General features: G+C 38.9%; 1 protein-coding gene across 6 annotated transcripts in view; it reads right to left on the bottom strand.

Moving 5' to 3' along the window:
* Positions 1 to 25,778, bottom strand: part of MAP3K4 (mitogen-activated protein kinase kinase kinase 4) — a 65,539-nt gene that overhangs the window by 2,827 nt on the left and 36,934 nt on the right. For 2 of the 6 annotated variants that reach the window (XM_066178634.1, XM_066178636.1), the window contains 12 exons: positions 25,462 to 25,595; positions 23,862 to 23,940; positions 21,744 to 21,822; positions 19,485 to 19,581; positions 18,483 to 18,599; positions 14,560 to 14,660; positions 13,393 to 13,473; positions 11,706 to 11,897; positions 11,112 to 11,182; positions 8,451 to 8,567; positions 6,842 to 7,001; positions 161 to 283 (listed from right to left, as the gene is read on the bottom strand). In XM_066178634.1, the coding sequence (XP_066034731.1) occupies positions 161 to 283; positions 6,842 to 7,001; positions 8,451 to 8,567; positions 11,112 to 11,182; positions 11,706 to 11,897; positions 13,393 to 13,473; positions 14,560 to 14,660; positions 18,483 to 18,599; positions 19,485 to 19,581; positions 21,744 to 21,822; positions 23,862 to 23,940; positions 25,462 to 25,595 (1,351 nt within the window). Of the gene's footprint in view, positions 1 to 160; positions 284 to 5,859; positions 5,948 to 6,841; positions 7,002 to 8,450; positions 8,568 to 11,111; positions 11,183 to 11,705; positions 11,898 to 13,392; positions 13,474 to 14,559; positions 14,661 to 18,482; positions 18,600 to 19,484; positions 19,582 to 21,743; positions 21,823 to 23,861; positions 23,941 to 25,461; positions 25,596 to 25,778 lie in introns of those variants that run through there. The other 4 variants (XM_066178635.1, XM_066178639.1, XM_066178637.1 and 1 more) reach the window with 4 other exon arrangements.

The raw sequence follows: 25,778 nt of genomic DNA, 5'->3' as shown, positions 1-25,778 counted from the left end.
CATTCACGGGTTGTTTTGGCTTCTGGATGTAAAGCACAAAACTGGCTAAGGTAAAATCAAGTTTCCCTGAAACATGTCGTTTTATTCCTGACTTCTGGCAGAGGTATCTTCTTTTATGGTTAACTAGACAAGTACCTGCCTAGCAAAAGCTGCTTCTTACCGGCAGTCCCCAAGGTACTGTTCACTTCTCCTGGCATTGTCTGGGTATTGTTCTTCAACTTCACAGAGCATCCAAAGTCTCCTAGTTTAATCAGTCCAGATGAGGTAAGAAAGATGTTGGCTCCTAGGAAACACAAGGAAACACAGACACACTTGTTTAAACCAGAGCTGGATTGAGGAATGAGGGCTTCTCAACATAGCCTTGGAAATTGCAGAAGATAATAGCTGAAGTCACACTCAGATCTTTACCTGTGAATTAAGTGTGGAATATGACAGCATTAAAGATGTCCTGGCGAGTTTGTGCTAACATGAAGTGTACTGGAAGTTGACAAGTGTTCAAACAAAACAACAACAACAAAAAAAAGTAGTATGGCAGGCAAATTAAACAGCTTTCCATACAAGCTTGTTACAAGAAATTACTCCTTCAGGAATTCCAGTGCTTTTCCTTGTGAGCATTAAACTCTGAAGAAACTGCTTCCTGGCAGAGGCCATTGCTGAGTCCCTCCCACTAGTATCTCTTGAGTTCTTCTGAGTCAAGACAGACGTTAGCATACTTGTCAACAAAAATAATGTGACCAGCAGATGGAGGGAAGGGATTATTCCCCTATAGTTAGCTCTGGTGAGGCTGCATCTCAAATGCTGTGTCCAGCTCTGGGCCCCTCACTACAAGAAGGGGACACTGAGGTGCTGGAGCAAGTCCAGAGAAGGTCAGCAGAGCTGGTGAAGGGTCTGGAGCACAAGTCCTGTGAGGAGTGGCTGAGGGAGCTGGGGGTGTTTAACCTGGAGAAAAGGAGGCACAGGGATGACTATCACTCCCTACAACTGCCTGAAAGGAAGGTGCAGCCAGGTGGGGGTCTGCCTCTTCTACCAGGCAGCCAGGGACAGGACAAGAGCAAATGGCCTCATGCTGCACCAGGGGAGGTTCAGGTTGGACATGAGGAGGAATTTCTTCACTGAAAGAGCAGTCAGGCATTGAAAAAAACTGCCCAGGGAGGTGGTGGAGTCACCGTCCCTGGAAGTGTTCAAGATACAACTGGGCATGGCATTCAGTGCCATGGTTTACTTGTCTGACATAGTGGTGGTTTGTCCAAGGTTGGACTCAATCTTGGAGGTCTTTTCCAACCTTAATGACCCTATGGTCACAGCTGACTTACAAAGCAGGGTTCAGAGCATTTTATCAAGTATACTACCATCTGCCTATTCCTGTTGCACTTTGCTTCCAGGGTAATTTTTGGAGGAGTACTACCATTAAAATAACTTGCTATACTGGCAGCTTACACTAGAACAAGTTTCCCCAGCAGAGTTAAAAACCTCCAAGGGGAATCTGCAAGTGGCTTCAAGTCAGTTACTCAACACAACAATACAAAATAAACCAAGTCATTCTGACAACCTGTGGTTTTCTTTCATTCAACATCCTGCCAAAATAGTCATTTTGGCAGCAGCAGAAAACAGGTAGAGCAGAAGGAGCTCCTTATGTCAGGTCACATTCTGGACTCTGCAAGTATCACAATGAAAGCACAAGTAGGTTGCAAGTATCACCTGGCAGAATTGGAGCTTCAGCTGTGATCTTTCTTTAGGAAAGATGTATAGTATGCACAAAACAAACTGCTCACCTACTCCAGGAATAGGCAGACATTGGGATTTCACTACACATAGCTTCTTCCCATGTCACACAAAAGATTCACTCAAAAATGGCTCATCTCAATAGAACCTTCCAAAGTTTCTCACTTTTGTTCCACCTTGAGCAGTGCAGACATTCTTGGCTGCCCCTCCTTTGTGTTAGCCTTAGTTAATAGCTTTTTCCCATTCACTTGGTTGGGCATCCCCAAGATATTCATAAAGAATACAAAGAATCCTCAAAATCTCAAGTCAAAAAAAGGCAGTGCAGGTCAATGATGCCAAAACCATGCCTGTTTCTCAAAGGACTCTCTGACTACTCTGACAATACTTCATAACTAGTTAGTCCAAGAGGTGTTACAAAGAGCTGCAATTAATGGGTGAGCAAAATCATTAACAGAATTAAATTCCAACCTTTAGTTACTGTAGACTTTTACAAGTCCTGAAAGAATTAATGTTCAGGGACTACAACTCATCTCCACATTGTGTGCAATGGTTTTCCACTTCTGGCATTCAAATACCTGCACATCCTCCAGAATTCTTTCACTGGATTCTGCAGTTTGCCATCAGTAGGACCTATGTTCAGAGTCACGCTGCAATCACAGGCGTGTGTAATGGAGTTGGGTAGACCATCCCTCAGCTTCTTGAATGAAGGATCCAGAAAGACACAAAGCAGTAGAAGGCGGCTGCTTGATGGGACATTAAGTATGGGCAATCCATTAGGAGAGTGACAGCTTCTTCTTCCTTTGAACTGTCAACTGCTTCTCCAGTGTTTTCAAGCAGTTGCTTGTCAGATAGAAAGTAGCCTAAACAAAGAGCTTAGGAAAAAGAGTCCTCACTAGCAAACATGTTTTCAAGGATGTTCTGGAAACCTGTGTTTCCATTCCCCAAGAAAGCAACATCAAAATTTCACAGAAGGCTTCAAACTACTAGTGCAGAAAGTGTTTCCAACTATTACAGTGGATGGAGCCTGCAGTGCTGAAGTGCAAACAATCTCTCTTCTGATGGCATTTAGGTTACTGGAATAGTTTAGTTTAATACAGTTCAAAACCTTCTTCCAAGGCCTTTCAAACTAGACTTTGTCCCTTTTAATAAAAAATAATGACAATTTAGCCTAAGTATTACCATGAAAGCTCCTGTGAGCCCTTTTCCTGAAAGCACTTGAACTCTCAAATGGAATAAAGCACTGAACTGAAGTTTCAGCAAGAAGACTCACGTTGCAGACAGCTTCTGTCACCTTCCACTGACGTGGTATCACTGGAGCCTGTTTTGTAAACTGTGTGTTCAGAAACCAAGACCAGACTGTAGAAGGAGTCTTTAGAAAGGCTAAGTAAAACCTGCACAGAATCCAGCAGGACCCATGTCAGAAGAGCAGACAAGAGGTCAGTACTTTGAAGATGCACAATGCTTTTCTACCTTTGACAGTTAACACTACTAGGAATGTAATGAAATTCCTACATACCTGCATGGTTAATAGGTAAAATAAAACCCAAAGACCACGAGTAAAATGGCAGAAAGGGACTGCCCCCATCTGTTCCCTCTCTCCCCTTACACATGCACTGGCTGAAGCACCATCAGTGGATGCACTTGGCAGAGGCGGGAGGTTGCCCAGTTGTGCACAGCCCTCCTGCTGTTATACCACAGGTCCTCCTGGGCACACTGTGAAGAGCCAGTGTCAAAAGCCACACTCCTGCTAGAGCAGCCAAAACCTAAAGCATTTAAACTCAATTTTCTTGCCCTGTACCTCTGCCAAATCAGTCCCTTAGTAAGAACAGTGGAAACTGCACTAGCATGATAGTCTGAAGGTTTTGGTAGAAGTCCTGTGACTCAACAGTGCAGTAGAAAAAGCCCCACTAAAAGCTACCTTGTAATTCCAGAAAAAAAGAGGCAGCTCAGACATTCCACAGCCAGTGCTTAAGCAGTGCAGCAGCCAAACTCATTCAAGAAACCACCAGGACAGACGCTACCCTTTGATGAGAAAATCAGCTTTCGCATAATCTTTTTCTCAGTCTCTTAGAGAGCATGACACATGCCCACAGTCTCCTGTTGCAGTTTTCCAGCTCTTGCTGGATGACATCTCTTCCTTTGTGCTCATCAGGAAGACAGGATAGCAGAAGTTTTGAGATAACAACATGGTTACAGGGTGACAATAATACAGTAGCAGTTTGATGAATACTTGTTGGTATAGAGCATCTCATTCACAGGCTTCTGATTTACTAAAGCTGCAGATACAATCCTTTTATTCTCTGTATTCATCCAAGCACTCTTCAGGAATATGCCCTTCTCTCCTGAAAAGAATCCACCAGGCATGGCCTCATTAACTCCTCTCAATTCAGCACTTGTGAGACCACACCTCGAGTGCTGTGTCTTGTTTTTAGGCTCTCCGGCACAAAAGAGAGAATGACACACTGGAGCAAACCCAGGACAGTGGCACGAAGAATTTCAGAGGGCTGGTGCACCCAGCGTACAAGGAAAGGCTGCAAGATGGGTTTGCTCAGCTTGAAGAAGGGATGCTCCAAGACTGCGGAAACAGACTTTTCCCTCAAAGGCACACTGTGAAACGGTCATGCAGCAATGGACACAACAGCAACCTCTGCAGATTCCAGGGAGCTGTCATGAAAAAGCTTTTCACAGTGGGGATAGGTCAGTCATTGGAACAGGGCCTCTCCATCCCTGGAGATACACATATATTTCACCTCAACAATGTCCTGAGCAATCTGATCTAATCTGACATTGGATCTGATACTAAGGCTGGCCCTGTTTAGGGCAGAGGGCTCAGAGATGTCCACAGGTTCCCTCCAGCATTAAACATTCCATCATTCTCCATCACCAGAATAGCTGCCTTACAAAAAGTGAAATAATTCTAACCAAGGAAACCGGGTTTAGCCACAGGAATTAAAATTCAATACCCAGAACTGAGATTAAGAGAGTATCACAAGAGACCATCTCCTGCTACAGAGCAGCACCACCTGCTTTTCACAATGATGCAGACTAAGCAAAAGCAGTGCAGCCAAATTTAACAACCAGCCAAGACAACCCTCTGTCTGCCCTCACTACTACAGGTTGAAAAACGTTTTTGGCAGCTGCATCTTGCTTTATCTTTTACCCACATAGAGCTGGATGCCATAATAGCATCTGAAAGACAACGGTGGCACAAGGGGACACTACCAACCAAAAGTCTGGTTTTGAGCACAAGGTACTTGCAGACACCAGAAGTACAGGTATCTTGCAGGATATGGATAAACAATCTTTTTAAGAATTGCTTATCTGCTGCTAAAAGAAATAGATCCACAGCAATGTTTAGAAAACTGGCCATGAGAGATCTCGTATGATCTGACAGTGACATTCTCATAGGAAAGCAGTTTTAACAGTCTGAATGTCATTCTTCCCTATCAGAAAAATAAGAGTACCAGTCTACACAAGAGAAAAAATTAACATTAGGGTGTTCTTTACTGCTGTTAGCCTGAAAACTTGGGGATGCAATGTTGGCATAAAAGAAGCTAATGAGCAAAAGCCTTCCAATGCATCAGGCAACATTTATAAAAATACCCTCTGTGGTCTGTCTTTGTATTCTGCCATGGAGTTTCAGGAAGGTCTATATACAGATATATACCCTCTATTACTCTCAAGAAACACTCCAACATTTGACATAAGGAACCTGTTGCGACAGAAATGCTCTCAGGTAACACAACATTACAGTTCTGTTAAACAGCTTTTCTCACTCCATGCATTTCCCTGAAGAGCAGAAGACCTATTTGGAAACATATCCAGATATCAGCAATGACATTGAGCAGCACAAAGGAAATCCCTGTCAGCCAGCCTTGAATTTTGATCACAACGAGCTTCCAGGAGGGCATAATCCAGCTAAGCAGAACCTGGACAAGGAATGATCAAGAAAGGGCAAGGAGGGAACTGTGAAAAGCACAAAGGGAAATCCACAACTGGAGAGAAACCTTTGGTGAGGAAGGAGAACCAGAAAAGGTAAGATTGCTGGGGAATGGGAGTGAGGGAAAGTGTTTTCTAGAAAAAAAAGCCAAAACTGACTCAAGAGTGGCCTACCTGGGTGGAAGGCCTCTGGATCGTAGATAGTTCTTTTCCCAAATGAGAAGCACGAGGCCAAAGGACCAAGAGCAACAGGGAACCTCCTACACTGCTGCGGTGATTCAAAACCCTGTGAGCAAGAGGGACATAGAAACCCAGCATCGTTGGGTTGCACTGCCTTGTCACAAAATGAGCATTCACAGGGCATACTGTGTGCATTGCTTCCCCTACCTTCGCCTAAGTTTCCTGCCATCGGTGAGCCAAATATGCCAGACTAACAAAACCAAGATAACCAGACATGGAGGATGTTGTTGGAAGGCGCAGAAAAAGAAAAATGAACCTGAAATGAGGACTGACACGGGGTATCTTAAACACCAAGCCCAACCCCCCTTTGGTTACTGTAGTTTCAGTCTGCTAATTACGTACGCAAATGCTGACAGCCAGGCACAAGAAGATAAACATATGGAAAAAAAACCACTAGATAAAGGGATCTCCTAAAATCACTTAAGTTCTTTGAACAACCGTTTTGTTACTAAGTTTAATCAGTCATTCATCTGAAATTCCAAAACTCTTTGGGAAAATGGAATCACACGGAAAAGTTCTGATGCACAACTCTAACACTGTACACTGCCTGTCAGCTCCAGAAAACACCACTTATTTGCACAGACGAGAAGGAAACAGCATTACATAACTCAGTAGGTTAGTACTAAAATTGCAAGGACTAATAACTGAGTTTAGATAAAAACCCCAATAATCTTAACAACCCCTAAAAACGCTATTTAAATCATGGGCAAAATTTATGAGTTTGAAATGACAACAGTGAATGTTTTTTGCGATCTACCCTTGAAAGAAAAAGCATGAAACTAGCCAATAACTTGTAAACTAAAAAGTTAGTGGTAGGCTTTATACAAGTAACATCTGCATAGATAATGCACACTAAATATGCAAATACATCTCCCCATCTTTCCCCCTGCTCTTATCTACCGCACTGAAATAACAACATTACCTTTTTGGTTCACCTTACCTTTAATGTCTCGATGAACAATACCATGTTCGTGTAGTACATTGATAGCAATGGTGATCTGCTTTGAGTACAGCCTAATGACATGCTCCTGAAGGCCCAGTTTAGACACCTCCTCCAGAGTGCCCTCATCACAGTACTCCATGAAGATGTACATTTCTTCCTGTTTTGGGAACCAAACCAGATTTCATTTGGTATATTTTTTTTATATTTTAAACACTGCACTAAGAAAAAGTTTTCTTTACATCCTTAATTGTTCATGAAATAAATAATGAAAGTATCATGTAATGTCTTAATGAAAGTATCACTTACCATGAAATATCTAACAAATCATCTCTTCAGAACTCTATTCTCTCTAGCAGGCTGCAATCTAACATATCCTATTGCACAGCTATGGAAACTCTGCTACCTGCCTATCTGCATCACTTGTACATAACTGATACTCTGTGGTGGTACAAAAATACAGTGCTTTGGCATCAACCAAAAGACACTTTGGAAACCTTGCAGGTGTATTACATAGAAATTTATAGAGATTCTTTCCTTATTTAGAGAAGGGAAAAAAAAAAGGGGGGACAAAATGATGTTTTGGGCTTGTTTTTTATATCCCATCTCTCTGTCTCAGTTCCTGCAGTTTCATGTGTGGATTGCTTGGAATGGGGAAGTTTTTTGTTCTTTGCTGTGGCTTGAACAAAGCGTGCCAACTCTCACTCACTTGAAGGGAAAATTAGGTTCCTGCTCCCACTCTGTCTCCAAGCCCAGCTGACTTCAGACAGACTGAATTAATATAAAAAATGGCAAAGACACCGAGCTCTTAGAAACAAGCCTGAGAAACCAATGACCCAGTGGCACAGACACGCAAATTTGTGTGTCCAAATAGAGAACTGCAGAAAGCAGCCTATGTTCCCTTCTAAACCAGCAATGGGTCACCAAAACAACTTATTCCATATTGAGCAAATCAGACAAATCCAAGCCACACTTCCCAGCAAGACATGAGGACTTGAGGCTCACAAGTGGGAAAAGCATGTGGAAAGCAGAGAGTAATAAAAAGTTTGGTATCTCAGCACACAATTCTGGAATCCAACTCCATAGAAAAATACATTTCATTAGTTCTGCTGCTCAAGCAAGAAAACTTGCTTTTTCCTTCTGAAGAGATGCTAGCCAAATTCCAAGACTTGTCTGGCATCAAGATATAAATGCCAGCACAAGATCTTTTCAGGAATCAACATGATACAAGTACAAACTTTGCTACTAACAGGGACATGTTTTAGCCTGTCTAGTGTTTATCTACATAGAGAAGTTACCATATACCATTTATGATATAACTTGCTTTTAGACCAGTTCAACAGAGTAGCAGCGTAGAATAGCTCTAACATTATTCACTCTGTTCACTTATTTTAAGCCTTCTCTATTTATGGACCAGTTCCAAAAAGTCTCTCCAAACTGTGTTTCAGAGACTCCAATACCCAGAGGAAAAAAGACACACTACTATTCACAGAGATAACCAGACAACATTAACTAGAATGTTCTCATATAAAAACCTCCAGTAATGCAAAGCTTCTTAAAATTTTCTCTTTGCCTTATAAAAAAGCCCCAATAATTTATGTTTTCTTACCCTGTGGAGCTCCACACCAAAATAACGAACCAGATTAGGGTGCTTGATACCTTCAAAAATCTTCAGTTCATCAGCTGTTTCTTTGATGGTTTTGTGATCATTCGGTTGAAATCTTATCTGCAAAAAAGATTTGTCATTGTTTTGCTGCTATTTTAAATTAATAAGGAACAAAAAAAACCCCAAACAACCCATCCTAAACTCAAACATACCAAAAAGCTTTTGTTGTTGCTGTTGTTAAATAGCACCATCACACAAGAGGCCCCAAAATACCCCTCTCCATCCCCAAAGTGAAACAAATAAATCACACTAAGCTATTTCTGGAAAATTACCTACAACTACGATGACTTAAAAACTTTGTAAGAGCAAAATGATGTTACTTAAATGTGCCAATACACTCGTGTGCACATATACATGTCTTCTGAGCTTGCCTTCTAGCTTAAGTGAGGTAGACAGACACAATACAAGAGAATCTGAAAGCAATGTCAGAGAGAGGTATCATTCAACAAAGAGTTTTTGCCAGGTACTTCATCACCAAAGAGTCAAAGGGATCTCTTTGAGGGGCTGATTCACTGAGAACGAGGCAGCTGCAAGGAAAAGGTGTGGCATGGAACAAATACAATCAAAGATTTTGATGCAAGAAACAAGTTTTCATTATTTCTCCTACAATGTGCTGTGATGGACTGTTCAGTGAGGAAAAACATTACCAGGTGTTCTGAAAAACTGATTTAAAGCTTCTAACCACACAAAGATAAGCAAGATGAATAGCAAGTTATGGAGGATGCTACTTTTACCTTCCTTTCAGGAAAGGGAATGAAATCTTGAAATCAGAGAACAAAGTCTAGCAAACGCTCTCTGGAAAGGAGATATGACCAAAAACAGTGCAAGTGAAAAAAACGAGAAAATTTGGAAATGGAGTGATTCCTACCAAATGGACCGGGATGAAATAAGGGGCAGTGAAAAGGACTAAAACTTGCCAAAATTACTGCAACTCATATCCTGAAATCAGGGAAGAAATGCAAATAAAGAGAGAAGAATTTGAAAAAATGAAGCGTTAAAAAAAAGAAAGGAAAAATTCCAAAACCAAGTGAAAAGAATAAAAGTGAATGGGACAACAAGAAGTGCAGGGAAATGGACCAAAGCTTGCCCAATTAATCCTCATTGAAATCACAAAATTTCATTCCCTTTCCTATATTGTTAGAAAACAGAAGCTTCATTAACTGAGTGCAGGACAACTGCTAAAGAAATAAATGCACATTATTGCCTTCAGTTGCTAGGACATTACGATTGTTATGTTCTGTGTAACAATTCCAGGATCCGGTTTGTACTCAAACAGCAGTAAAATTAAATACATGAAGATTACAAAAAAGTGACATGATACTCAATTTTCTACATATTCCCTAATGCATAGGTGCAATACTATGTATTTGTAGTAAAGCTTGTCCACTGTAATTTGAAGTCTTTTTAATGACACTGTGGTTGAGTTATTACAGTGTGAAGAAATCTTGGTGCAAGGGCAGGGAAATGCAGTGCTCTTAACCAGTTTTAAAAAAAAAAAAAATCGATAAATCTATCTTCTCCCAAGTTATTCTTAAAGAAATCCAGAAAAGCCTTTTACTTGGAAGTTGCAAACAGTTTTCATTCAAGCCTAGTGAAACAAACATCTGTCAAACAAGATCTATTTATGAGCTTACTTCAGTTTCTGCTAAAGAGCACACACATGCTAATCAGTAAACAGCACCTGCATCTAGAAAGCAACTTTGAATTTCAGAAACAGAGTGCAGCTGATGGGAGGGCGGGAATGTTATTTCACCAGGAGGAAAAAAACCCACAACAGCAGAAAATCTAAAGTGTCGGTATGAGTCAGTGACTGAGTATGGTACAAGAAGTTAAGCACAAGCCCAGTCTTGCTTTTCTACACCTTGGAGATCACATACATAGTGTGTGTGTGTAAGAACTGGCTCATCAAAAGTAACTGCTGCAACATCCAGCGGCTGTCACAGTAACTGCTGTGAACAGTTAATGTTTGCAGTTGTCTAAAGATGCAGAAATGCATTAAAACTAAACAATAATTTAAAAGAAAAACAATCACAAAATGCTGTAGGGGAAACAGAACTAACTCTACGCCTACACAGCTTTATTTACTTCTATCCTGAAAACTAGATTTTCTGTACCCACCAAGTTAGTCAGCAGTTTTGTGACTCAACCTAGCTCACACTATGGAAGAAGTTGAAAAACATCTGATGTCACACTTCCTATCTTTTGCTCTAAGGAATGAAGAAAAAAAGTAATAAAATGTGAGAGGAAACAGTCCAAAGTAAAATATATATTTGCGTACAGTCTTCATTAATCTTTCAAAATTATTTAAAATCTCTTTGTGGAAGTTCATATATATTAAGTATTCATTTAAATTCACAACCATCCTATGAGATCAGTAAAAAACACATTATCCATTTTACATATATTTAAATTGAAAGTTATAAACTGAAAAGCACCTTGAGGAAAAAGTGCTAACAGTGGCTACATGAAAAAACATTTGTCGTCCCATCCTTTCCCCATTAGCTAAGAGCAGTGTGCAGAAACCCTCAAGGCCCCCTACATCATCCACATTTGGTTTAGAAATAAAACAAGGGCAGCAGTGATTCTTGTATTCACAGTACTCACTTCCTTCATAGCCATCAGCTCTCCAGTGTCAACACTGATACAGGTATAGACCTTCCCATACTGGCCTTCACCTGCCAAGTTAGAGTAAGGAAAATTCAGTGCACTGAATTTTTATTCAAGCTGAATAAAAGTAAAAATATTTATCAGCTGACCTGAAAGAAAACTTCTCAAGAACAAAGATTTTCCCCCAAATCCCAAACCAGAGAGTAAAATATGATCATATGGGGAAAACAATAAGATCGATGAATTAATCCCAGAGTTCCACCTAATTTCCACTTATATATCTGGTTCTTCCAAATACAGAACTTGAACACTTTATAAGGTCAAACACAAATCATAAACACAAGGTCATATCTAAGTAATCGTCCTAACCAAATCACTCTTCTTGTTTCCTGTTATTTGATCAGTGAAAACTTCAGTGACCGTCATTAAGAAAATCCTAGTCACAACAGTATTTTGTATTTTAACATTCTGATTTCAGGAAAGCTGACAATACCTATGCAGAGACTGAGAAATTTTAGACAGTCTTTGATTTCCTTCACAAATACTAAGTTTGGTATTTTAGCTAGATAAATGAAAGTACAAAGATCATACCAATTTTGTTTCCTCTCTGCCACTTGAAAGTCACTTTCCTCAAACCTACATGCATGACATTATCGTAAGATTTCGGTGTGTCACAAACTTGGCCAATGATGTTCTTCCTTCTCATCTCTCTGTATCTCCTTTCTTCAAACAACTGAACAGACTTTTGAACAGCTTCCATCGGGGCTTGCTTAGAAGTAGTGTCTAAAAAGAGTGAAAAAATTTCCTTGATTGAGAAATATTTTGTTATAATTTGATATCACATGAAGTAACTAGATTTAAAAGAAAACTATTTTGTGAGTCTAAGTAAGATGTAGGAAAAGAATAAGACATTTTAACAATCACATATGAAACTATTACTTATGAATGATATATGAAACTAAGGTAAAATTAGAACAGTGGTACTCTCCTAATCATCTCTTACTTGATTCAAGGAAATTACATTTATGAAATGCAACACACTTGTTTGCATTTGACCTGTAACTAACCTCTGACAGCAGAAATATGTTAGGGTCATAAAAGCACTAAGGAAAGAAGAAGAGGTAAGGTTTTGTTCTTCAGAAATATGAGCGGTTTCTTGAAAGGCCCATGGCATCTGTTATTTCAAAGATTTAGAGGTATTAGAAACTCCAGCTCTCAAGTCTTATCATGAAACAGCATCCTAGTGAATGAGACCAAAGAGATCTCAGGGCAGTGTTAGTTCATCCCCTCCTAGTAAAGCACAAAAACTATACGCCTGCCACTGTTGACACCAGTAGCCTAACCCGTTCCTGGCAGTCTTCAAAGGATGGAGATGATACTCCCCAATTATATATTCTAGTCCCCTACCCATAACTAATACTACTTCCTCTATACTAAATATAACTTGCTGTAGTTTGAAGCCAAAACCTTTCTTATTCACAGTGAACAGTAAAACCAGTTCCCATTACAGCAATCTTCTTGAAATTTTCAAGTTTTCCCTCATTCTTCTTTTTTAGTTTAGACACACTTAAATTCCTTCAGTATTTATGTTCTGACCTCTAGATTTCAAAACAAGAATTTGTAATTCTTCCTGTGTTCTGTGTAAGACACATAAGGAGACCGGTTTCCAACGTGACAGAAATGTTTTTCTTACGTTTCATGAGGTTCTACCCTCACACTCATGTTTGCCACAATACACGCAAACAAGCTTCATGTATCGATCTGTACAGTACAGGAGTGTCTGAAGTAATCAACTTACTTTCAGTTGCATGAAAATCAGTAGTAAGACAGAGAGGAAGGGGCCCCACAATAGCCTTAAATTTAGGAAACAGTGTGGGATCACACACTATTAGACACCCAAAATAAGAAAATCCCACACTGGGGAGAGATCTTGGGAAGTGAGGAAGTGCTTCCTACCGTCATAACTGGGCACTGAATAGGGACAGCAAACTTCTGCAATTTCTATATAGTAACAAATGAACTCAGTTTTGTAGAACGCTGGTAGTACCTTTCAAAAACTGAAAAGAATTAACTTTTATAAAGTTTAATTACTCCTACCTCAAAAACTACACTTTGTGATTCTGTTAGCAATATCCCATACCTACAATCAGGGTTTTATTTTTGCTCCTCCCTATGCATAAAGCTGTGAAAACCTCTTCACAACCCACAATAAAATCCAACCTTTCAGTACAGCACTAGTCTAACAGACATCACATTACAGTGACTCCCAAACACCTACCTTTGGTCTGGTTGATTAACGTTCTGAGCTCCCAACTCCGCCGGGAGGAACCACTAGAATCTCCTTTTGGATACAACGGCTCTAGAGAAGTAACAGTGTGAGCACAAAAGCAGCTTTATTTCATATTAAGGATTATGCCACTATTTTCAGCAGAAGCTGAGGTCTTACACATAGGACTAATACACCCTACATATACAGTAACATATGCTCTTGAAATCAAAATCGACTTCTCTTTAGGAAAAAATTATAAAATAGAATTTCATTTATATAGGAACAGAGATCTCCTGCCAAAACTTAGGGAAGCACTTCAAGCCAGGGCACTCAGAATCAAATATGCAAGATTTCTGTACGAAAACCATTTTCTAAGGTTCCTTAGAATAAGATTTGTATTCATTCCAACCCAAGCCACCTTCCTTTTCGTATAGATACAAAAAGAATTGAATAAACATGAGGCAGACAATATTTTCAACATTTGCTTAAAAACTAACGAAGATGAAAAAAATCTTCCGCACCTTTTATTATGAATTTTTAAGGCATTTTTCTCTATGAAATCCAGTGTGGATGACCACAATATCAACTCTATTTTGCCTCAGATTTTGTGCTTCCATTTAATTTGTACAATCAATCTTTCAAGATATTTGTTGCAATAAACACCACATATAGAGGGCTGGGGAAACCTGAAGGAGAAGCCCTGATTAGGACATCAAGTCACACATCCTGTCCCTTCTTCCAGGATTCAAACAACAGCAAGTATTTGTAATATGAATACTGCAGGGATAAAAAACTGAACAGAAAACACTTCACTGTCCTGATGGATCCAGTTAATATCTCATTAACAGAGTTTCAAAATTTACTATCAAATGGGGTATATAATTCGGAAATCATATTACTGATTTCATTTTGAACATTGGAACTTAGTAAAGCACCAGGAAATCCCTTCAAATACAGTTCAGAAACAATATGAATGGCAAGAGAATAGTGGATATATCTGAGAACAAAAGGACTTCCTCTGACCATATAAGCCCACAAGTTAAAAATCTAAGATTTTTGAATGCAACAAGGTGAAAAAAAAATTTGAAAAGGGCAAGAACTGGGAACGGAGAGAAATATGGTAATGACATAAAGCATCTGCACATCCAGGTCACTATTTGTTACTATGACAATCACCTTCTCGCTCTTCAGTGGGACTGGAGTGACGACTAAGGGATCTGAATTGCAACTCAGCTGCTATTGAAGCAAGTCGATCATTTTCAGGGACACTGGAACCCCTGTTAAAAAGAGCCATCATACTAATTAACTTGTCACTAGTATTTATTTAGTGCAACATACATTTAACTGCAGTTTCTAAGCGACAGAACCTCTGAAGCCTAGGATATGAACCATGAAAGTAACATGAAAGAAAAACTGATGCCAAAAGGTAAACAGAAAACCCTCTCTATGCTTTTTCCATCAAATGAAGACTTTTTAGATGATTTTAGTTATGCTGCTCTACGAAAAAGCCCTAAGCTTCCAATGCATAAACTGTTTTAAACTGTTTCTTGCCCATAGCAACAGAATTCATTTTCGTGACTTGTAACCTACTACTAAGACAGCTGTTCCAGGATGCAGCTTGTGCCAGGGCTGGATATGCAATCAGAAGTGATTCAGCTGGGTGATAATGTGAGCCACACCATCAGATGAAAAGTAGTAACTGAATTCCTATGTGCCTAGTGCACTGCAAATACAGTCATAGTCCATAGTCATTTAGTCAGAACTAGTGGAAAGAAACATAAGCTGGTTGACAGGAAGGATGCTGTCAAATGACAGCAGTCTGATCCCTCAGAGGCCCCAGTTCTTCCAGACAGCACAGAGTGAAATCAGAGACCTCAGAGCAAGAGCCAGATGAACAAGAAGGCTGAACAGAAAAGAAAACAACATTAAGAGAAACAAGACTTAAATTCTTAGGTCTTCAGGCACCTTCCTCCAGCCCCAGACAACAATTAGTCCCCCTGTTTTAGAGCTGCAAATTCCTTGCTGAAGTCTTTCTACCCGTTTGGAAAAGGCTTCCCCCTTCCATTTTTAAAGTTTGATGGGGAAGAATTGTGACTGATGTCTCCTTAAATATAATGCTTTAGAAGTATGAGCTAAATGTTACTGAAAAGTGGGCAACATTATTCAATCCTTCACTGAAAGCTAACAACTACAAAAAGATGAAAGATACCTTGCATCACAAAGTGCACACACACGTATGAGAGGACTACCAGTCCTGTAGTTGTTTGCAAATTGTATCTGAGTATTACCTAAAAATAGTTAAAACAAAACAAAACAAACAAAAAAAGAAAAACCAAAAACAACAACAAAAAAAACACCCACTACTACAACCTTGAGAACAGAAGCCAAAACCACAGACAACCTACACCCATGCAAATGTTCTCCATACAATGCTTGCTTTGCACTTCCTACTACTGCCCAGCCAGATTTTTCTAAGTTTGAGCAGGAACTGAAACTAAACTAGTGAAAATCCTCATTATTCTTCAGGAAGTTGAGGTTTTAACGAGCAAGAAGGCTAAGGTGGTCCTCAGCATATACAGAGCAACAATTCCTGCTGCACAAAATGCTTAATAAAAAGCAAAGCTACACCACCTCTAAAAGGAGGCAGCAGCTGAACAGGCCTAAGCACCATAGCTTTGAATGCAGTCGCCTAAACCCCATTTCAGGCCCATCTTAGGCACCCACACCTTTTATTGATCCAGAAAGTCTGTATATTATTAGGTCAAAATTAGAGTAAAGGAGAAGGATGCTTGATAATTTTTGGCTCCAGCTCCAGACAAATAACAAAACTATGAATAATAACCACAGTTAGCTCAAAAATCGACCATCTATAAAGGTTATAAATATAAACCTAGTGAAAATGTATAAATATCAGAAAACTCAATGTAAACAACCAGATATTTGTGCTTTAGATTTTTATTTCTAGCTATACTATGTTGGTTTTTTTTTTCCTTTGGATTGTTGTTGTTAAGAAAAACTTCACTAGAACTATGGTGGCATTTGTGCATTATGCACTGCCTAGTTCAATTGATTTACCAAGTTCCTACATTCAACTTTTCATAGATATTTAATGCTGATAATCATGTCTTAAATGTCTAAAGAGTTTCTGGAAAGCATACAAAGTTTCTGTCTTTGTGCCATTCTGGCACTGGACTCCGCATTTTGCCAAAAAACTTCGTTGATCCAAAAGATTCCATTTTGCTTTTGGAGCACAAATAAATGAAATTCATAATTAAGATTGCAATGCATCAAAGTTTGCAACTTTCTTTTAACTATACTAAAAAAAACCCAAACAAACAAACAAACAAAAAAAAACTTGTAGAAATATATTACATTGTAGTATTTTGCCCTCCTCAATAAACACAACCTCTAAAAATAACCCAGCAGCCTTCAGAACTCTCTGAAAGTCTCTGCTTTCATAATTTTTTTCTTCAAATTATTCTTAGCTTATACAGGGTATTAAACGCTACTTAAAAACCCAGACAGTGCATTAAAAAAACCAGGATTGTGGGGTATTTTATGAACAACCATCAGAAAAATGGTTTCAGAAGAAAAGCTGAGAACTCTAGGAAAAATAAAAGTCTTTGAAAAACCCCAATCATCCATTCCACTGCCAGACTATAAAGCTGCCAGAACCTCTCAGTGAAAATTATCTAGAATGTTACTTACTTGAAAGGGCTATTCAAATGCTGAAACTACTGCCTGCTCTAGTCTTTTTCATTAGGGGGCTTAAAACAGAGGCATGAAGAATAAATAATGTCTATGTTTGAATGACAAAAATTTCAAGATGTATTTTCAGCCAAAAAAAGTGCCTAAATTCATAAGCTATACATCCAGAGGCTACTGCAAAATGTGCAAGTCACATCCTGCAACAAAAATAAACTGAAAAAACTTGCAGAAAAGATTGCATATAAAAAGTGGCAATTTACTTCCCTCTTAACAGCTTAATGCATGCTTTTGCCATGCATCTGATAACAAACTCAAACCATGATGGTCTGCTGGCTCACAACCGAAAATTATTTACTACAAAACAATTCAAAATCAAGTTATATCCAAGTTTGCTTTGGTTGGTCAGCATCAATCTATTGTTCCTTCACCACCTCTTTTTTTCTCTACCAGCTGCGTGACGTAGGCAGATATATGTATTCATTCATATGAATTTCTATCCCAAAGAACTTTCAGTACTCTGAAGTAGAAGTAAGAATCCAAAAAGCTATTTTTAAACCCTAAGGTAACACCACTGTGTTAAGAGCAGGCTTTTCACAGTCAGGGGTGCAGGGGAAAAAAAAGATAAAACAAAGTTGGTAGATATGTAAGTGGTCTGACTGTAATATGGGAAGAAGAAATACCAACAGTCTGAAATTATAACAGCCAAATCAATGGTCAAAAAACAAGAACGATACTAACATAGGTCTGTAAAAAAAAAAGTCACTTATGATGATATAGAAGCAGTTTCTGTTACGTACCCTGATACAAGAATAGTTTCTTTCACATTAAGTTTATTCAGCACCACCCTAAGAAGCCAAAGATGTAGCAAGAAAATATTTTAAAAAATCCTCATATTTAATTTTGCATTTGCCTCTATACAGTATTTCAAAATATTTATGACAGACAATAACAATACCAAAACCGTTAGCTAACATGAAAAAAAAAAAAAAAAGAAAATTCTTGCGCTTAGTTGTATCTTGCAGTTATCTTAGTGGAAGTGAGTCTATGATTCTAAGTGTTAGTTTTCAGTACTAATTACTTACTAAAGCTATACCAATGAGCTGACTGGCATATGTTCATTGCATGGACATTTTACTGAGCAAATCTGTAATGTACATCAGAACTGCATGCTTTAACCACTGCACTGTTCAGGCATTTTGAATCTGAAAGCGGTCTCATCACCAATTTCTAACACACGTGATTTTGCTCAAGTCGAACATGAATGAAGGAGCCAGTGGAGGACACGATGGGAGGGAAGAGCGTGGTGCAAGCAATCTATTAGGATGTACGTGGGAACAGTTATGTGGGTGATGTAGGGAGGATGAGTCTGCTACATCACGGAGCGCAGCTACCTGGTCTCATTGGCACTGCTGACAGGTTTGGGCTGGGCTGAGTCGCTCCCCAGGGGAGCGGGGCGGCTCACAGCAACACTGCCATGGCTCCGCGCATCGCAAGGGACGCTCCGCGTGCTGTGGCAAGAAGAAAAGCTTCAGGAAAACAGTTAAAAAAAAAAATGGATGGAGTTGAAAGTTTGTTTTAGAAACAAAATATTGAAGTGGGTATAATGATGCCCGATTTTAGAAGTTGTTCAACTGCAGAAAGATTTTTATGTGGAATAAACTCTGGGTCTCAGAAGCTTTGTGCCTGCCAATGTTATACAATAATAATAATCCTCAAAATAAAAATCTTCAAATCTTTAGAATACTACTAAGTTTCTGCCAAAGCTAAGTGGCTTCTGAAAAAAATGTCAACTGTAGAGTTTCTCACTGTCAATATATTCTTGAAAAATAGGGCCCTCTGTGTAAAATTATGCATGGCAATGTTTATATCAAATTTTTTTTAACTATTTTTGCAAAAATTCGCATGTCAACTCTTTCAAAGGTAGGAGAAAAGATCCACTGTTTTAAGCTTATTCACAGCAGGTTGGTAATGACGCAGAAATGCCACCATACTTCAGAATGCTACATTTTTAAGTTCCATGTATGAAAATTACAGAAAGCACTGCGACAGGAACTTAAGCAGGTATTTGAAGTGTGGAAGGAAATAAAAGTCTTACTACTGAGCAGTTTTCACTGACTTACATTTTTACATTGAAACCCTGGTTTCAGGAAAGATAAGGGGATAAGAATGATTTCAAAGTTGAGAACACATGCACCAACAGAAAGGCGGGTGGGCAAGCAACAAGAAAAGGAAACTTTTATTGTCCTTAAAAGTGCATCAATAAAGTGTAGATCACTTACATGCTAATTTTTTCTATCTCCTTTGCCCTCAGAGGAAAGAAAAGGTGTTCCACTTACTGACATTCAGCATAGCTGGCAGAGGATAAAACAAAATGCTGTACTAATGCTCAATACCTGAAGCCTTCAGGCGTGGGGATGATGAGATGAGGATTTGGTGGATCACTATGACACCGAGGCACTTTTACAGGACGGGGACTGTTTCGATGAACAGCTGCAAACATAAAAACAGATCACATTTATTCAGATGTCAGAAAAACTCTCTTCAGGGCCTTTTCAAGATACAAAATTAAAACAAATTCCTATTTACAGAGTTAAGAGTGAACTGGAACATATTTTCTTATCCTTTAAGAAAAGGACATTCCAACTTTAAATAAATCAATTGTATGTATCAATATTTTCATATTTTTGTATTACTTAACTCATCCATAAAATAATGAAAACTCTCCAGATAGTTAAAAACTAGCAATTAGAAAATGTGTACATACTTTATAAAAAGCTTCATTATTTCTACTTCACAAATTAATTTTATTGCAAAATAACTATTAACCAAATAATAATTAGCAAACCAAAGAGCAATATTATGTTCCTTTCCATAAGACTTAAGCTTTTTCAGACAATAATGGAAATCAAATTAGGCTGTGGAAAAAAAACCATATGACCATTTTCCCCAAACTAATGCCCCCCATGACAGTCTGCCCCAAGGAAGTGGTGCAAATGGACAGGACAAAACCTAAATGAGTGGTCACTGTCTTTATGCCTAATTTGGTGCCTCCAAGAGCAGTCTGCACCATCTGCCCTCAACTCCTCCTTAAATAGTAAGAAAAATAGTGTGGCAGTCACATCTCAAGACAGCTGGTTGCACACCAAACCATGAGCCAGTACTTTCTGCCAGGCTAGGTGCCTCTCAGGGAGCTAAGTTTCTGCCCTGTTTGCTCTACTAGAGCAAGCAAAAGATGGCAGGGCCAGGTGTTGGTTGTCCTGCTGCAACTGGCAAATAAATTAGCAGGAGAGCCAGAAGGCAGATCCTAACCCACTCAGGTAGACACCAGCTGTTTCACAAAGCAAAAAGACAGGATGTGTTTAGAGGCAGCAGTGTGAACACAACTGGATCCTCAGCTTTGGGAAAAGGGATAACGACCACAGCGGGGTTAGGTCCTTCAAAGTGGCACGCAAATGTAACTAGGAAGTCTTGTTTTTCTTCTGATCAGGAGATAGGAATGGGTACCTGCAATATCTGCAGCCAGGATACAATTTATGTTAAATTTCACATGTATTAAAGTTTCAGTCTGCTGTTCAACTCTGCACCATTCACCTGTGTCACTCCTGCCCCACGCCTCTGAGACAAAAGCTGTCGAGCAATTTAGTTTGTGTGATCTGCAGTGTCTGCAATAGCATTTGTAAGAGTTTCAGTAATTTGGCATCACCATGCTGGTGATTCACCTAAAACAGGCCTCCCTCTCAACAACGGTACTGAAAGTTAATGTACAGGTTTTACACCACTGTACAGAATTTGGCTAAATTTGGTTTTAGACTGTGCTTCTTTGACTGACTTTCATTGCAAAAAGTTTGTCAGCTATAAGACTTTCTCATCAAAATTCTATCAAACCAAGCTTTCCTGAAAAACTGGAAAACCTCCTCTGCTGGAGGCAGATTATCCTCCCCTAATGTCTTCTATCATTAAGCCTGCCCAGGACATGGACACCAGGAGAAAGATAAAAAAGATGACAAACTATTTTGAAAAGTAAACAAGTCACTGGAGCTGAGAGGATAAAGACAGAACCAGTGCTGAGAAAGAAATGAGTAAAAGGCACACAGCAGATGAAACACTCTTTTCTCAAGATGCATCATCAAATATGTTGATTTCACTCTAATGATACGAACATATAGATCTATAAAGATGTATTTTACATTATGCTGTATTTTATATCAGAGAACTTCATTGCACAGCCCCCATGTATAATCCACGTATACTTGATAATAGGAAGTCCATTAGAAGCAAAAACATCAGTGGTGCCAAAGTGTAAATAACTGCAGTGCCACAATGAAAGTTTGGCAGAGGGATCTGTAGCTGCCTTCTTAAAGTTAAAATCACATCTTTACCCAGTCTTAAAACAGAACTGCCCTTTCCTATGAAATTTGCAGGACTTCACAAGAAGGACAAAATAAGAGGAAAGAATCTGTAAAGCTTTGAAATTTCTTGGGTAAAACTACCACATATTTACACTTTATCAATAATGGTTTTACATCAACAATCACAAACGGATTGAAAATACTTTTATTGGTATTTCTGGCATTTTAAAAGTTCTTTACAATCAAAATTCTGTAACAGCAGCAGCAAAGCTCCAGTACCAATGCCAGTAACTTCTGCCTTACCAAGGTACAAACCTGTAACAGGACTGTGAGGTTTTCCAATAACATGGCCAATGCACTCATTCATCAGAGCTTGTAAACTCTAGGAAAGACAAACATAAAAATTTGTGATGTTTTGTTACTAGAAGGTTGATGGCCATATGACAAAGCTCACAGCAATTTGCTACACAATGTAAGAAAATTACATTGTTCAAGTATGTAATCCGTCAGATAAGGACATATATTCTATCTATTATATTAAACTTCTGGATCCACATTAGCATTTTGACTTAACTGATTTCTTTAAAGCTAGGAAGGTCTTAGCTTTATCTTGCCTTTTGTCCTTCTCAAAATTACATAATTGTAAGAACTGAACAGTGATATATCATAAAGAACATTTCAAAATGTAAAGGTATTGGAACTTAATATTCATTGTTAACATATTTAAAATCACGTTTCCTGGAAAAAGCTGTAACAACCTTCTCAGCTCTCCCCCTCCACATTCCAAGAAGAAACGTAAAATATTGAGTGAGAATATGATGGCCTGAATCTCAAAATGAGAATCTCTAAAACAAAAAAAAAAAAAAAAAAGCCCTGCATACTAAAAGAAATACACTTTCCTTATTTACCCATGAAGCTATCAAAACTTTCATGAAAGGGACTTTAAAAGTTAAAATCACTGAACTGGGCCTCAGGCAATCTGAGCCAAATTACTAGGGGTACTATGCAATAGTATGTAATCCTGGACAAGTTATTAAATCTTCCTCTGGTTCAATTTACTTGTTAGAACCCCAGGGATACAGGGTATTTTCATGAAGTAATAAAATTATGATCTCTGGTAGAGCTACTATGAAGGTCACTTCTATATGCTAGTCACTCAGTGTAGCCAAAATTTCTTCCAGAAATTAAAAAACTTAGTGAAGACCAGAAACTTCAAGGACTACGAAAAAACAGAATTAATAAGACTAAATAAGCAATGAGCCTGAGACTGGCATATTTTACCAACACAGACTGAGCTAGAATTTCATCTTGAAATGTAGAGCTCTAAATCTAGACCACCATTCTTCCATGATGCAGTATCTAAGAGATCAGGATTAGCATTGCCTTTTCTAGATAAAGTATTGTGACCTGTGCTATACAGATTATTCAAAGTGGCTTCAAGAGATGATCTCCAAAACTGAAATCCAGTTTAAGAAAGAAGAAAGTTCAGAAATGCAGTTAAGGTTTGGGCTCCCCCCTTTCTTACCCCCTTAGTTGTTCAAAATCTGTTTCAGAAACTGCGTCAAAGCAGAAGAATTTGAGGGACTACATCCTAAAGCTAAAGTATCATTGTATTCCAAATACTAGATTAATTCTGTCATTAAGGCAGACAACCCTTTCCCAGCAACACAAATGCAGATAATTTGCTGCAGAGCTCCTGATAAATATACATGTGAAAAAAAGACTAAACCATGTATTTTCTGCATTATGCAAGATTAACGGGGTTGGCATTTCATAATACATCTTGAAATTAGTAAAAAACAAGGAGGTGCTGACACACATTCTGCTATTTTGTGGCAACTGTGCTTTCACTTCTCTGTAGTATTGTACCAAGAACAGAGAAATTAATTCTCAGAACAGGAAAAGGAGGAAAGCAGAGCAGACAAAAAAAGCCACATTTAGTCTACTGTTTCTTTCATAAGAAAAACAAAAGAAAGATGCTTTAAAGTCTGTTTCATGTTGGAACGATTTGAAAATAAAAATCTTTAAATGCCAGTGATTTTGTATTCATATCCACAGATGAACTTTGGGTGTTGGTAAGTCTCAGAGGCTTACATTTAGAAATTCATTATGACAACTATAAATCTCTGTAGAAAGCTGCTGTCACCTTTCCAAGACACAAAGGGAGGTGGCCTCCCAAGACAGTACCAGCAACTTGTCAGCAAACTGAAACCATTACTGGCAATGGTCACAAATCTACTCTTTTCAGAATCTAACAAACGAAGAGATAGCAGTATCAATCAATAGTGATATACAACAGCAATTGTTTCAGAACTGCGTCTGTGTTCAGATGTTGTTTTATAAAAAGTATCCCTCCAAAACATACACTGACAGCTTCAAAAGCATTTACAAATAAACACCAGCAGAGAAACTTATCCATACCAAGAAGTCATCTTCTGGGAGAGCTGAAATAAATGCTGGCTCAATGGCTTGAAGAAAATCAAAACCTTGAGTTGCCCATCTATGTAAAAGAAAAAGAAAAGACAGAAAATGAAACGGTCACTGGCTAAAGCTATTATTAAGAGTTTCAACCACATCCAAGAACAGTAAATAATACTTAATTATTTTTCTTACATAAAATATGATCAAATACTCATAAAAAACAGACTAATATATAAAAATGTAACCTTTTATCCAGTTATATTCAGACAAAAACTGATTTTCACAAGGACACTGCCAAATAAGGTGAGTAGGCCATGCTATGTATCTACACCCATATACGTGCTACCTTGCAAACAGTAGCATCAACTCAACCATAATTTGTTTCAGAGCAACAAGCCAAACCACAGCAATGCCTGCCTGAAGTCTCCTTTCTGTAACAAGACTGAAAGCATACCAAAGATTTCATGACTATCTGATTAGTAATGGCTGGGCATCAGTGGTTTCACAGCCTAGATTGGTAAAGTAAAGTAAGTAACTTGGCTGGAGTGAGTTGTACCTTCAGCCACCTGCTGTCCCCCACTGCCTCCTCTTTGACCTACTTGAACTAGCAGCTGCAACCTACAAAACACAAACAGAATCACAGGATATCCTGAGTTGGAAGAGACACACGAGGATCATGAGAATTGAACTTCTGACTCCACAAAGGGCGACACAGAAGTTAAGAGCACAGTCCAAATGGTTCTCGAACACCAGCAGGCCCAGAGCCATGACCATTTTCCTGGGGAGTTTTTTCCAGTGCTTGCCCACTTCCCAGTGAAGAACTTTTTCCTAATACCCAATCTGAACCTCCCCAAATGCAGCTTTAAGCCCTTCCTCTTGTCCAGTCACCAGACATAAGACATGAAGAAGCTCCAGATAGCAACTCATTTTCTTCTTCCCTAAGCTGAGCAAACCTAGTATCCTTAATTACTCCTAATTACATCTTCTCCATAAGTCCTTTCAACATCTTCACCTCCCTTCTTTAGACCTGCTGCAATATTTTTATGTCCTTCTTAGATTATGGAGCCCAAAAGTGGTACAATCACTCCCTCAATCTAGTCAGATCCATCGTGCCCAAGGCACCCTGGAATATAGTTGACCCTTTTTACCACCTGGGCACATCGCTGACTCAAAGCTTACAATCAACAAGAAACCCGAGGTCCCTTTCTGAAGGGCTGCACTACCTTAGCCTCTGATCTATATGGATAACCAGAGTTACAGCACCCCGGGTGCAAAATCTGGCACTTGCCCTTGTTAAAATTCATAAGGTTGGTTATTGTCCAGCCCTCAAAATCTATCAAGCTCTCTCTCTCTCTGTGCCCTTGAGTGAATAAATGTCTCCTCCTGATCTAATATGGCAAACTTATTTAGTATGTACACAACTCCTGTATCCAGGTCACTGATAAAAACATTGAAAAAAAACCGGCCCTAAAATTGAGCCCTGAGGAACAACCTAGTGACTGGGCCACCACCCAGATGTCACTTCACTTACTCCAATTTTTTGAGCCCAACCCTTCAGCTCTACCAAAAACTACCACGGCAGTAACAAGTTGGCTGTTACCTGGGTCGAGTGCCTCGGCCACTCTCACATTTTGTTAGCACATAATTCATCCATTTTCTGGCAAAGTTGATATATTTGTCTCCAATTTTCTGCCTGAATTCTCCAGACATCAGACGAACAACTTCTTTATGGTACTGTAAGAAACTAAAGATTACTTTTCACATATTAATAAGAAGAACAATATCCACTGGAGTATTTGCAAGCTAACAAACTCTACAGTATGGTAACAGTCAGATCCTATTCTCAGACAAGATTATTTTATGCAAGCAGTTGCCTATTTATAGGCAAAAAAATTAATCAAGAAAAGTATGATACGA

This window comes from Chamaea fasciata, unplaced genomic scaffold, assembly GCF_029207755.1.
Source record: "Chamaea fasciata isolate MVZ Bird 193981 ecotype frontalis unplaced genomic scaffold, bChaFas1.0.hap1 SCAF_3, whole genome shotgun sequence".
NCBI classification, from domain to species: domain Eukaryota; kingdom Metazoa; phylum Chordata; class Aves; order Passeriformes; family Sylviidae; genus Chamaea; species Chamaea fasciata.
This window is presented reverse-complemented; position numbering and strand designations above follow the sequence as displayed.